Raw genomic sequence first — 12,202 nt, 5'->3', positions numbered from 1 at the left:
GAAAAAATTTGTTAGTAAATCTTTAATGTTAAATAAATATTTGATACGAACCAATATTTTTGATTAAAATTTTCGTAATAATTAATCTCATCAACTTATTATCGATGAAATATTTCTTCAATAATTTCATCTGAATTACCATTTTTATTTGAAAAAAATCTATTTGATGTTGTTTAATTTATTTAAAAAATCTTAAATTATTACAAAAGAAAAATTTTCATCGATAATGAATGATTTTTTTATATCGTATTTTTTCTTTTAAAAAATATATTTCTTTTAAAAAATAGATGTGGTTATTTTGATAACCCATATAATTATTTTGATAATCAATAAGAATTTTTTTTATCAAGATTTAAAGTTTCAAACATTTGACTTAGTGATAAGTATAAAAGTTAGATTACAATTTTTTTTGTCAAATAAAAAATAAAAATGATTAAGACTCGATATTATTAATTCTACTTTCTTTCTAATGACGTGTTATAATTTTCCACAACTTCATGTCGTTTTCCTCCAATTTCCCGCCACATGGAACCATCTTCCATATAAATACCCACCAAATTTCATCGAACGCAGTTTTTTCCAATCCCATTTTCGTAGCATGAGCACTGCATTGAAAGCCCTTTTCCTAACTAATCCAAGCAAAAACTTCAACTCTTATGTTCATAAATGTGCTTCTTTATTGAAAAATTTCTCAGACGAAGGTTTAGTATCAGGAGGAGCTCTCCTCCATGGCCATTTATTTAAAAAGGGTATTTTTTCTGAGAGATTTATAGCTATCAAGCTATTAATAATGTACCTTAATTTTAGGAAATTACCCGAAGCTAATCAGATTCTGAAGGAGCTTGATGGGTTTGATTTAGTTGTCCGAAATTGTTTGATAAATGCTAATGTTCGGTGGGGAAATTTGGTAGAAGCTCGAAAACTGTTCGATGAAATGCCTGAGAGAAACGAGGTTTCCTGGACGACTTTGATTTCGGGTTTAATGAAACATGGAAGAGTGCAAGAATCAATGTGGTATTTTGAAAGGAACCCATTTAAGAATGTGGTCTCGTGGACTGCAGGAATCAGTGGGTTCGTGCAAAACGGGTTTGGTTTTCATGGTCTGAAGCTTTTCGTAAGGTTGCTTGAATCTGGGGTTAAGCCAAATCAAGTTACTTTTACTTCTGTAGTTAGCGCGTGCATAGAGACAGGTGACGTCGAGTTGGGAATGAGTGTTGTAGGATTGATAGTTAAAACCGGGTTTGAGGATAATGTATCGGTCTGTAACTCTTTGATAACGTTGTGTCTAAGAATGGGCGAATTTGATTTGGCGAGGAGGCTGTTTGATCGCATGGAAACGAGAGATGTTGTTTCCTGGACAGCAATACTAGATATGTATGTGGAGATGGGGAACTTGGGAGAGGCAAGGAGGATTTTCAATGAGATGCCAGAAAGAAATGAAGTTTCTTGGAGTGCAATTATTGCTAGGTATAGTCAGAGTGGTGACCATCAAGAGGCTTTGAACCTCTTTCGACAAATGGTTCAACAAGGCCTCAAGCCAACTATCTCTTGTTTCTCTAGCATTCTCAGTGCATTGGCTAGCCTTGAGCTTTTACGAGCAGGGAGGAACATCCATGCACATGTTAAGAAAATTGGGATTGAGGGAGATGTTTTCATTAGTAGCTCTCTTGTTGACTTGTACTGTAAATGTGGGGAGACTGAAGATGGACGCTTGGTTTTTGATTCAATTGAAAAGAAGAATGTGGTTTTATGGAATTCTATGGTTGGTGGGTACAGTGTAAATGGACAAATGGATAAAGCCAAGAATTTGTTTGATCACATGCCTACTCGAAATAACGTCTCTTGGGGTGCTATAATTGGTGGCTATCTGGAATATAAGCAATTTGATAAGGTGTTTGAAGTTTTTAATGAGATGCTTTTGACAGGGGAAATTCCAACCAAGCCCACTTTCTCGAGTGTGCTTTGTGCCTGTGCAAGCATAGCCTCATTGGAGAAAGGCAAGGATCTCCATGGAAAGGTTGTCAAACTAGGGTTCCAAAATGATGTTTTCTTGGGCACTGCCTTAACTGACATGTATGCAAAATCGGGAGATATTGCGAGCTCCAAGCAGGTCTTTGATAGAATGCCGGAGAGAAACGAAATCTCATGGACTGTGATGATTCAAGGTCTTGCAGAAAGTGGTTTTGCAGAAGAATCTCTTGCCTTGTTTGAAGAAATGAGAAGAACGTCCGCTGTTGCTCCTAATGAGCTCATGCTTCTATCAGTTCTGTTTGCATGTTCCCACTCCGGGTTAGTTGATAAAGGGCTCCAGTTCTTTGAAGAAATGGAGAGAGTATATGGTATAAGGCCAAAGGGAAGACACTACACCTGCGTGGTGGATTTGCTGTCTAGATCCGGACGCCTATATGAAGCTGAAGCTTTCATTAATTCCATGCCATTTCAACCTGAAGCTAATGCTTTGGCAGCTCTACTAAGTGGTTGTAAGACATACAAAAATGAGGCGATAGCAGAGAGAACAGCTAGGAAACTAGGTGAACTAGCAGAGAAAAGCTCCGCCGGATTTGTCTTGTTGTCTAACATATATGCTTCAGCTGGGAGATGGATTGATGTTTCAAATATTAGGAAGTTAATGAGGGAGAAGGGATTGAAAAAGAGTGGTGGCTGCAGTTGGGTTGAGGTGAGAACCCATGTATATTCTTTTTATTCAGACGATGGAACACACTCCGAATCAGCTGAGATTTATGATATCTTGGAGCTCTTAAGATCTGAAATGCTGGGCTCCTTGAAATATCTTCTCTAACTGACACTCTCACCTTCCCCTGACTTGTTGAAATGATCTAGATTTCAAGGATGTTCTATGCTGTAGAATAGACCATTTACCTTTTCGAGAAAATGTGCGTTATCATCATCCAAGCAGACAGTTAAAAGGCTGCATATAAGGGCGCATAATTGTATATTGGTTGCAGCTGTAGCATAAACATCTGAGAGAACAAGTTTGGCAGTTCTTGATACAAAATTAGAGCATATCAAGTCTTGTTTCTAGTCTCTCTACTTAAATCTTCATCCTCCAAACTAAGTTAAGCCATGAGGGAAAAGGTTCGCCCTCTACTTAGCTAAAGAAGTTATTGAAATTTTGTTTCAGAGGACAAGAGAGTCCAGGTTTCAACTGAAGAAAACCAGGGTTGAATGGTCTGAGCATGCAGGTGGAGGGCTGCATGCAAGGTGAAGTAAGAAGATCATAGACAAAATATTCATCACAGATGGGAGATCTTTTTTCCCCAAATCTACCCATTTACATGCTTATCCTCCTAAGACATGTCCAGTAATTTTGACTCCAGCATTTTATACTCATGCTGGGCATCCTGTAATTCACTTTGAAGTTGCTGCACCTGCAACAATTGCAAACAAGGATGAGATAATGAAAGTGAAGCCTAATCAAGGCTGTGCAGTGCATATATTTTTCTTGTGTAAGCAGATGTATATAACTTGAAGTTAAGGTGTGCCAAAAGTTGACCAAATGGAAAGTCTTTCCAACTGGTTTACCAATGCATCAATCAGATTGCCCTTTTACCTTCATGTTAAGTTCTTTTTCCCTCTTCTCTAACTCCAATAGCCTGCAAATCAAGCAAGAAATCAGCTAAGATGATGTATACTAGCAATTTTGTGACAGCATTGACAGGCAGTTGGGATGCAAGTCAGGCCAGGCTCTAGGTTGTCAAGCATAAACTAAGTATCTTCATTTTCCAAAGCTTCCCACCCAACCTAATACTATCTCTAGGAAAATGACAATATATTGTTGAAGTGTTCTACTCACTGTGAGTGCAGCCTTTTGTTTCTTTGCATCAGAATTATTTTCTCTGAATGTTCCACTTCATTCTTGATCCTTTTTTCAGGCTGCCAGCACAATATGACAAGGAATAAATAACGATCCCTTTTCCAGTAAATCAACCGAATATGAAATATATAATGGGTGGAGATAACAGTAATAAGATCCATGTTCAAGTAAATAAAAGTAAAGCAGCTCTGCTAGATCATGAATCATTTATGCACAGCAAACAGTTTTACCTGAGAACTTCCAATTAACCCAGAATGAACATCACTCTACAGAACAATGATATGCTATGTTCATAAGCCCGTTTTCCACCAGTCACAATGAAGAAAAAGATGGGCTGCTGAAGAGTATAGACAACACACTAAAATGGTAAACAGTAGAAACTGCTATCCCATCATGTTCCTAGGTACTCAGACTGATCCTTGGAGGCTAACACTTATGAAGACAAGTTCAAACATCATCATCGATGGATATGGTTCTTACTTCCATAAATAGTTGAAATTAAGTTACAAAGGGATGGCTCACTAAAATTAATAAAACAGTTGTAGAAAAGAAGTCACAATGAAAGCAGCCAGATACACATTCTATATCAGTTAACCTATTCTAATCTCTTAATATAAGCTTGATGATATTTTCACAACTGAACTTTAAGATAGAGATATTTGTATAAACCTGCAATTCTCCATGGTGGACAGTATCAGTTTCTGGGGGATTAACCTCCTTATTCTTCCTATTTGAACCTGTTTAAGATAAATAGGAACTTGTAAGATATGCCAACAAGTCATCCACATCAGCAACAACAAATTCAAGCATTTGCATCTTTGTTGACAACTTTTGATAGGTTAAGCACCTTGGTGTCTCCTGGTTTGGTTTAAAGCAGATCTCTTCCTTTTTGGGACCACAAAATCTAGCAAGTATGCCCGCGAAGACGATGTTACTTTAGTTTTTCTCTCTGGTTTATAACCAATCAGTTCACAGTGCAAACGCCTGCCAAGATAAAATAGTGCCATAGACACATTAATTCATCAGAACATAATGGATCCAGACACATTTGAGGTGACATTTTTGATTAGAGCAGAATGAATTCAAATCCAGGTGAATTTAAATTAAAACAAAAGTTTGTAAAGGACTTCGGGTTGATTATGATATCTTGAAAGTTTTGTTCACTAGCGTGTCTTAAAACCTATATTGCTCCGACTCTTCATACATATCCAACGGATATATCTATATGGGTCCAACGCAAAAAAATTATGATATTAAAGGAATTGCCTTCAATCCAACCCCTAATTATTTATATAAGTTCACCTTATATATTGGAGCAAATGCCTTAAACCAAATAATAATTTTCCTTGAGCGTTCAATAATGGTGGTGGTATGGGGCAGTTCAATGCTGAGTATGTTTGAATTTCTTTCACCTTTTTGACTCATTAAATAGTTCCAATGATACCCAATGTACTCACCAATACTCCTGTGTCATTAGCTTTAAGCGGTCTTGCAGCTTTCGAGAGAGGGAAGTTTTCTCAAAATCTTGCTTATTGTGTGTTGGCTCAATAAAATTTGCTTCAAGAACACCTGCAACTCCCATAAACAAATCATCAGCTGCTCACAACAATTTGATTTCATTTAAATGAAACCCCTTGAACAATTGAGACTAAGCACAGGAGCAGCTCTCACCCACAACACCTCTTCCCCGACTGCCTGTTGTAGTTTTACGTCCATTCCAAAATGGCTGCATGGACAAATTGAAGATATGAGAAGACCAAGAAAAGGATGAAGCAACTAATATGATGTGCATATATATTAATAATCTAGTTAAAGCTAAATTAGAGAATTACATCACCAAAAAAACTTAGTTGATGAGATTTTGCAGTCTCTTTTTAAATTGAAAGGTCTCACGATTTTATCTGGAATGTGGATTTGAGTTGTTATAGAATTGAGTGGTTAAAATTGTGATATCTTATTTCCCATATAATATGAATGTGATTGTTAGGATTAATATAAAGATCTAATGCAATCATTCCTAATGACTTGAAGGTTAAGAACTTAGGTGCCATTGGACTAGTGGTGCATCGGTCCGGATTGTTATAATTGGTATTTGATCACATGTGTTAACCCAATGTGGACTTCCATAATTTTCTGGTGAGATCTCGATCCTACAAAGTGTACCTTAATTGTTATTATAATGTATGATTTTGATGAAAATATAAAATATTTGAATGGATAAGTTAGATAAAATTGTGATACCTCATTTCACATCTACTGTGCATGATTGTTAAAAGTCATATAAAGATCCAAGATAGGATTTAGAGAGTAATAGACATGAATCACTTTGTTCTTTCCCAAGGGTAACGTTTTTACTTACCTTAATTTTCAATATACAATGAAATTTCGAAAGAATAAAATTTTATAAAGATCCAAGACAATCATTACTAGTAATTTGGAGTTTAAAATCTTAAAGGTTACATGATTTAAGTTTGAAAATTTGTTGGGTTAACGGTGCTTGAATCTAGGTTATTACAATTAGAATCTGATCATATATCGGTCCAACGTGAACTTCTACAATTTGTTATGCGATCTTGATCCTATAGAGCAAGTCTTGATTGTAATTATAATATGTGACCTCTCTAAAAATATCAAAGATTTGAATGGATTGAACTATAATACTTCATTTCATATTTGATGTACGTGATTGATAAAAGTCATAAGAATTTAAATCAATTATTACTTGTAATTTGAATTTGAATTTTTGAAAATCATGTGATTTAAATTTGAAAATTATTTGGTTAGTGGTGTTTGGATCTGTGTCACTGTTTCAATCAAGCAAATCCAAGAAAAGGGGGAAAAAAAAAGGGACACACAAGCTAAACATATCAAATGAGTTTAAGGCTGCAACAAAATGATGAAGGGTTTTTACCAATATAAGACGGTTCTTGTGGTAGATGCAGTAACCATGAATGTTTACGCTAGGAGCTTCCTTCACGAAACCTATGGTAGTAACAACTAGAGCCTGAAAAATGCAACCATCGATGGCTTCAATACATGCAAGCACACAATAACGCACAATATTCTGCACAGACAGTACACAGGTAGAGAAGCTAGCACGAACCTCAGTGTGACCAGTCTGAGGCTTATATGCTATGTACTCACGATACATGAGATCATCAGCAATATTATGGTGCTTGACAAATTGTCCTCGTAGTATAACATTGAAGCGTGAAGGTAGCCGCAGATATAGGATCGATAAGTATGCCTGTAAAGCTTGAGGGAGTAAGTAAATGTAAATTTGTTGGCCAGATCAAGATGTAAATCTTAGACGTACACGAAGTGAATAGTGGTATCTGTTGGCTATGTGCTGATCAAAACTTTGTTTTGTGCTGTCACCTCCCATACATATTTTTGGGTGCCCATGGATACGAATATCCTGCAACAATCGATCACACAATGCTAAACCATCAAAACATTATTGCAATGGCTACTTCAGAAGGAAATAAAGGCAAAGGGGTGAAGGAAACCCTGGGATCAGAATCAAAATCTAGCTCCATATCCCCATCGTTGTTTAACCAAAGATTGTAGATAACAATTTTTGTTCCATGATGGCCTACATCATCAAACTGAGAACTGAGTTAACATCATCATCCAAAACAAGGGAAATGAAAAACATGATGAAACATAAAGCTTTAGAAAAGTGGGAGAGTCATGGCATCTGCAACAAGAACCACGAGAAAACTGCATCCTTGAAGCCTCAGATACACAACATCATTTATCAAAGTTCCGCAAAGCAAAAGTAAGGAACCTATGCTCCTTTGTCGACTCTATTAAATGAACCAATCATTCAATCTTCATAACTTTGTGCAGTGATAACACTCAGTTGACAAATTAAGGATACCATTTTGTACACAGCCATCCAATTTATGACAACCAGTGCCAGCAAAGGACCACCTTCATCACCAGCAATCCAACTGCACAGCCACCATCACCTCTGAAGCCAGCAATCTGTACTACGGGTATAAAAGCCCAACAAGACATTTAAAAGAATCTATATTTTTTTTAATGTTGTGGTTTTCCTACAGCTAAACCAAATCAAGATAGTTCCTTTTTTTTTTCTTTTTGGTTTTCACATAGCAAGTCTATAACTAAGCAAAAGTGAAGAGAAATTTTAATACCATTTGTCATTGCATAAACATCTGATTATAGAAGGGAAACTATTCTAAAGATTGCACAAATATATGATTCTAATTAAGCAAAAGTGAAAATTTCCTAATTAAGCTTACCTGGTTCAGAAGTTCCTTTTCTGTTGAATAAGGAGACCACATCAACACCGTTGAGAGGTTTGAAGCAAAGTGTTCTTTGGCATGTTCAGGTATGGGCCCAAATGCTTTAGTTGATGAGTTATACTCGTAATCCACCTGTGTAGTGAGAAAGATCTAACAGTGAGTTTGAAGGCAGGAAATGAGCATATTCGAGTACAATAGCTTCAAGGTCTCAAATTACTCTTAAGGAAACTAAGATAGAGGTGAAGCATTACTTTTAATTTTCTCAAAAATATCAACAAAAAGGAAGGTGACTTGAGTGCTTCCAACATGTTAATGACCTCCAAATCTAGTCCTCCTTTTTCTTTTGTTAGCCAGGATATGTGCATATTTATCAGATAGAAAGTAACATTTCTATGCATAAAACAAATTTTGATGCAGAAAATAAGTTTGACTTATCAGCTTGGTCAGTTTTCTATTCTCAAGGGAGACAATTCTCAAGTGGATAACCTTGACTTCTTGCCTGTGTTTAACTAAATAATAATTAACAGGGACATGAGTTTTGTGAATTGATTACCAATGTGCAGTTTGCAGATGAAGGAGATAGACCACCAAATAGCCATAGAAATTAGCTGCATAAATGAAAAACTTACCATTGGTACAACTATCCTGTCATAACCCATTTGTCTCAGAAATGTATAAGAGAGGAGTCCAACACTTTGAGTCATAGTACTGCACATGTTTATACCAACAATAAACAAAGGATCATAAGTACTCAGACAGCACATGAGCAGGTGTTTCATATGTACATGAAAATTATTAACCTTTTGTCCAGTCAATATGAAATTTAGTTGTACTGGGACCCCCACTATTCAAAACCAGACTCTGATAGTTTATCATTTTCTTTAGACTTGTAATGAATAAAAAAATACACAAGTAAAAACTAGGTATTAAAGAAGGACTCATAATTAGCAGAAAGTTCTTGTGTGCAATGCCATGCAATATTAGCCATAAAGGAGCAGAATTTGCTGGTTAGGATTCCAAGTAAATATCAGTGCAAGAAATCAATAGAGACCTTCATGAAAGCCCAAAGTTAAATTTCAACATAAGATGGCTGGTTCTGTATTAAGATGGTACAAAATTTCCCTTTCCTTTTCCCCATCCTTTTAAGTTTTACCCTCTCTTTTGCCTCCTTGAAGCAGGATGTCAAGCATAAAATATTTTTGAAGCTTTTGAAAATAATGACAATAGACCTCATTTTCACGTGACGAGTGAAGAATTATAACATCTGCTCCCAGTCTCATAGAGCCAGTCTTGAGACCATTTCCATCTGAAATTCCACAATCCACCAATTAATAGAAAAAAAAAAAAGGAAGGGGGAGGGGGGGGGTGTGAGAAGAGACTTGCAAAGCAAAGACCATACACTGTCCAATAGCATGTTTCATTTCTTATCTGAAAATCCAAAGCTCATACAAAGCCTTATAGCTTCTGGGTCCATTCCACCACCATCATCTTCATTGAAAATTCAGTTTGGAAAACAGAAAATTGAAATGAGAAAACTGTAAGTATCAGAAGAACACAACTAAGATTTCCAAATAAATCTCAACAATATTTAGAGTGGGTGGAAGAAGTACCTTGGATTAACAAAGCTGGACTCTCATCCCGAGGATTTGAGATTTTGTCAACATGAACAAAAGTAGCACCATTTCGTACCTATACCATAGAGCCAATGTAAGACACATGGACACAGGTGCAATTAGGAAGAATGAGAAGCCTTAATGCTGTTATGCCATGTTCTCTTGGAGATTCTTATTTTGTTTTCTCCTCTTTAAGTAAACTCACTGGTATGCATGCATAATTCAGAATAAAAATTAATAGAAAGGAAAATAATAAAAGGAACACATTGTTGACAACTAAGCAATGATCAATCTCCTTGCCAGCATAGAATACAAGAACTTCAGGCTGAATTTGAAGAGCTCAACATCCTCTAATAATTATGTTTCATAGTACAATGTTCTTAACCTGATCATCCAACCTGGTTGTGACTCTTCTGCCAAATCAAAATTTTTATAACAAGTTCTGATAAAAAAGTATAAAAAGGGAACCTACCTCATCAAATGCATTATCAAGCAGCTCAGCTATGGCTGCCAAAGTAAGCAACAAAAGGCAAAACATTAAGGAAGAATAGAGACAGAGACAAAAAAACATAGATCAGCATTATATTTTATGGATAACATTACAAAAAGAAAACAAATAAAACATATAGTATAAACGAACGTACCACCAAAGACCCATTTATGAGAGGTGGCATTGGAATGAAGGAACATTGGATGTACACGAAACTGATTTCTCCCATCTGTCAAACAAGATCATAAAATAAAGTTTCTTAACAACCAAAATAAGGGAACAATCATATTGTTAGAAACATGTACATGCAAGCATGCTGATGGTTATGTTTCTTAGTTATTTTATCAGTTTTCATCATCCCATACTTGTTGCAGAGCATATAATAGGTTGAGACAAGCAAGTGGCAGCCAATTACCTTGCTTTGCTGCTTTAAGCTTCGACCTCTCCCCTACTTCATAGTTCCCAGATCTCCAAAATTGCCGACAAACTGGTATAACACAGGAAGCAGCAGGCGAAGATGAAAGACATGATTCATTAACTGTAGAACCACCTTGATATGGCACACTGGAGTTTCTTTTTCCAGCTCCACAAGCCTCTACGTCTCTATTCTCCTCTTCCATGTTCACTTAAATAATATGGATAAAATTAGAATTCAATTTATTTATCAAAACATCCAATATTAAATCAAAGCTGACATTATGAGAATATTTTCAAAGTTTATGTTGAATTCTCTTTAATTACATATTTTTGTATTTGTACAAGTTTTCTCATAAAAATCTACTCCTCCTTGATAATTGGGCAATTTTAAAGACTTGCAAAGATTAAATTTGGCATAATATTAAAAAAAGTTTAAATTATTCAAGAGAGTTTTAATAAGTTTTTATTTTTTTATTACGTTCAATTAAGTTTCTATATTTTTATTTTGATACAAATAAATCTTTATAACTAATAATTAATTATTATTTTTAATCAAAATGTCACTTGTCATAAAAGGATGAATTCAGTTGATACGATTAAAATTCAAAGAGAAGTCGGTTAGTTGGATTTTTTTGATCGAATTAACCAAGTTAACCGAATGCTCACCCTTACCAACTACTCTACTTTGCAAACACCTTTAAGGAAGCAGTCATCCATTCTTACAATTGACCTACAACTTATAATCCACCTTTCCTTATTACAAGCTTTGAAACATGCATAAAACCTCAAAAGCACTACCTTCCTTTCTGCATTTTTTGTATCCACTTGAATTTTAATTGGGATCCCTAGATTACAATGCATCAACTTTAATGCATAACCTCACAACCTACCATTCTCCTTTATGCAATTAACTCCTTTCTCATGACCAATAATCCTTCTAGTCCTCTAATATACGCTCATTGTGGCATATATTCCTTAGGTAGTGTTTGGTATGAGAAAATCGAGAACACATTCCTTGCAATGTGTCCAATTAAATTACAATATAGTATTTGTTTTGCAACAAATCACTGCAATGTAAGATTGCAATGCAATCACATTACAGCCAAGGGATGTAGTGTGATTCTAGTCCAAAATCAATACAATCACATTACATTGCACTCTATAATGTTGTTAAAGACATTTTTGCCTTTCAACTTTATTACTTTGTTAAAAACATTTTGTAATGTTATAATTAAAATAAAAAAATTAAAATAAAATATATAATATAAGAAATAAAAATTATAAGAAAATAAATATAAGAAATTAAAAAGATATATAATATAGGTAAAAGAAAAGAAAATAAAATAAAATATAAGAAATTCAAAATTTATATAATTTAGGTACAAGAAATTAAATAAATATATAATATAAGAAATTATATTAAAGAAATGAAAAATAAAATATATAAGATTATAATGAAAATTGAAAATAAAATATATGACATTAAAATATCTTTTAAGAGTTGATATTATATAAAAATTAATAATAAAAAAATAAATATATTAAACTTGCATTTTAATAAATAGGGGTAATTTTA

At 34.7% G+C, this 12,202-nt stretch overlaps 2 protein-coding genes across 2 annotated transcripts; one reads left to right on the top strand and one right to left on the bottom strand.

Annotated features, from left to right (window-relative positions):
* Window positions 1-563: 563 nt before the first annotated feature.
* Window positions 564-3,778, top strand: LOC110427890 (pentatricopeptide repeat-containing protein At4g14050, mitochondrial-like). Its single transcript, XM_021443530.1, has one exon. The coding sequence runs from the start codon at window positions 599-601 to the stop codon at window positions 2,798-2,800; it is 2,202 nt and encodes a 733-aa protein (XP_021299205.1). The 5' UTR covers window positions 564-598; the 3' UTR covers window positions 2,801-3,778.
* LOC110427983 (protein MICRORCHIDIA 6-like) lies at window positions 3,290-10,829 on the bottom strand. Its single transcript, XM_021443651.2, is given in 21 exon segments — window positions 3,290-3,389; window positions 3,572-3,614; window positions 3,815-3,894; window positions 4,505-4,572; window positions 4,683-4,819; window positions 5,293-5,404; window positions 5,507-5,561; window positions 6,747-6,839; window positions 6,939-7,082; window positions 7,152-7,253; window positions 7,345-7,443; window positions 8,104-8,238; window positions 8,736-8,814; window positions 9,336-9,358; window positions 9,360-9,412; window positions 9,506-9,526; window positions 9,529-9,594; window positions 9,717-9,795; window positions 10,192-10,226; window positions 10,364-10,438; window positions 10,625-10,829. Coding segments are annotated over 21 exon segments (1,785 nt in total). The 3' UTR covers window positions 3,290-3,308.
* Window positions 10,830-12,202: the final 1,373 nt, after the last annotated feature.

This window comes from Theobroma umbraticum, unplaced genomic scaffold (genome assembly GCF_002168275.2).
Source record: "Theobroma umbraticum cultivar Fairchild unplaced genomic scaffold, ASM216827v3 scaffold_239.0, whole genome shotgun sequence".
In the NCBI taxonomy this organism is placed as follows: domain Eukaryota; kingdom Viridiplantae; phylum Streptophyta; class Magnoliopsida; order Malvales; family Malvaceae; genus Theobroma; species Theobroma umbraticum.
This window is presented reverse-complemented; position numbering and strand designations above follow the sequence as displayed.

What these genes read in the sequence shown, in the direction of transcription:
- LOC110427890 (XM_021443530.1), top strand. Translation starts at nt 599, where the DNA reads ATGAGCACTGCATTGAAAGCCCTTTTCCTAACTAATCCAAGCAAAAAC.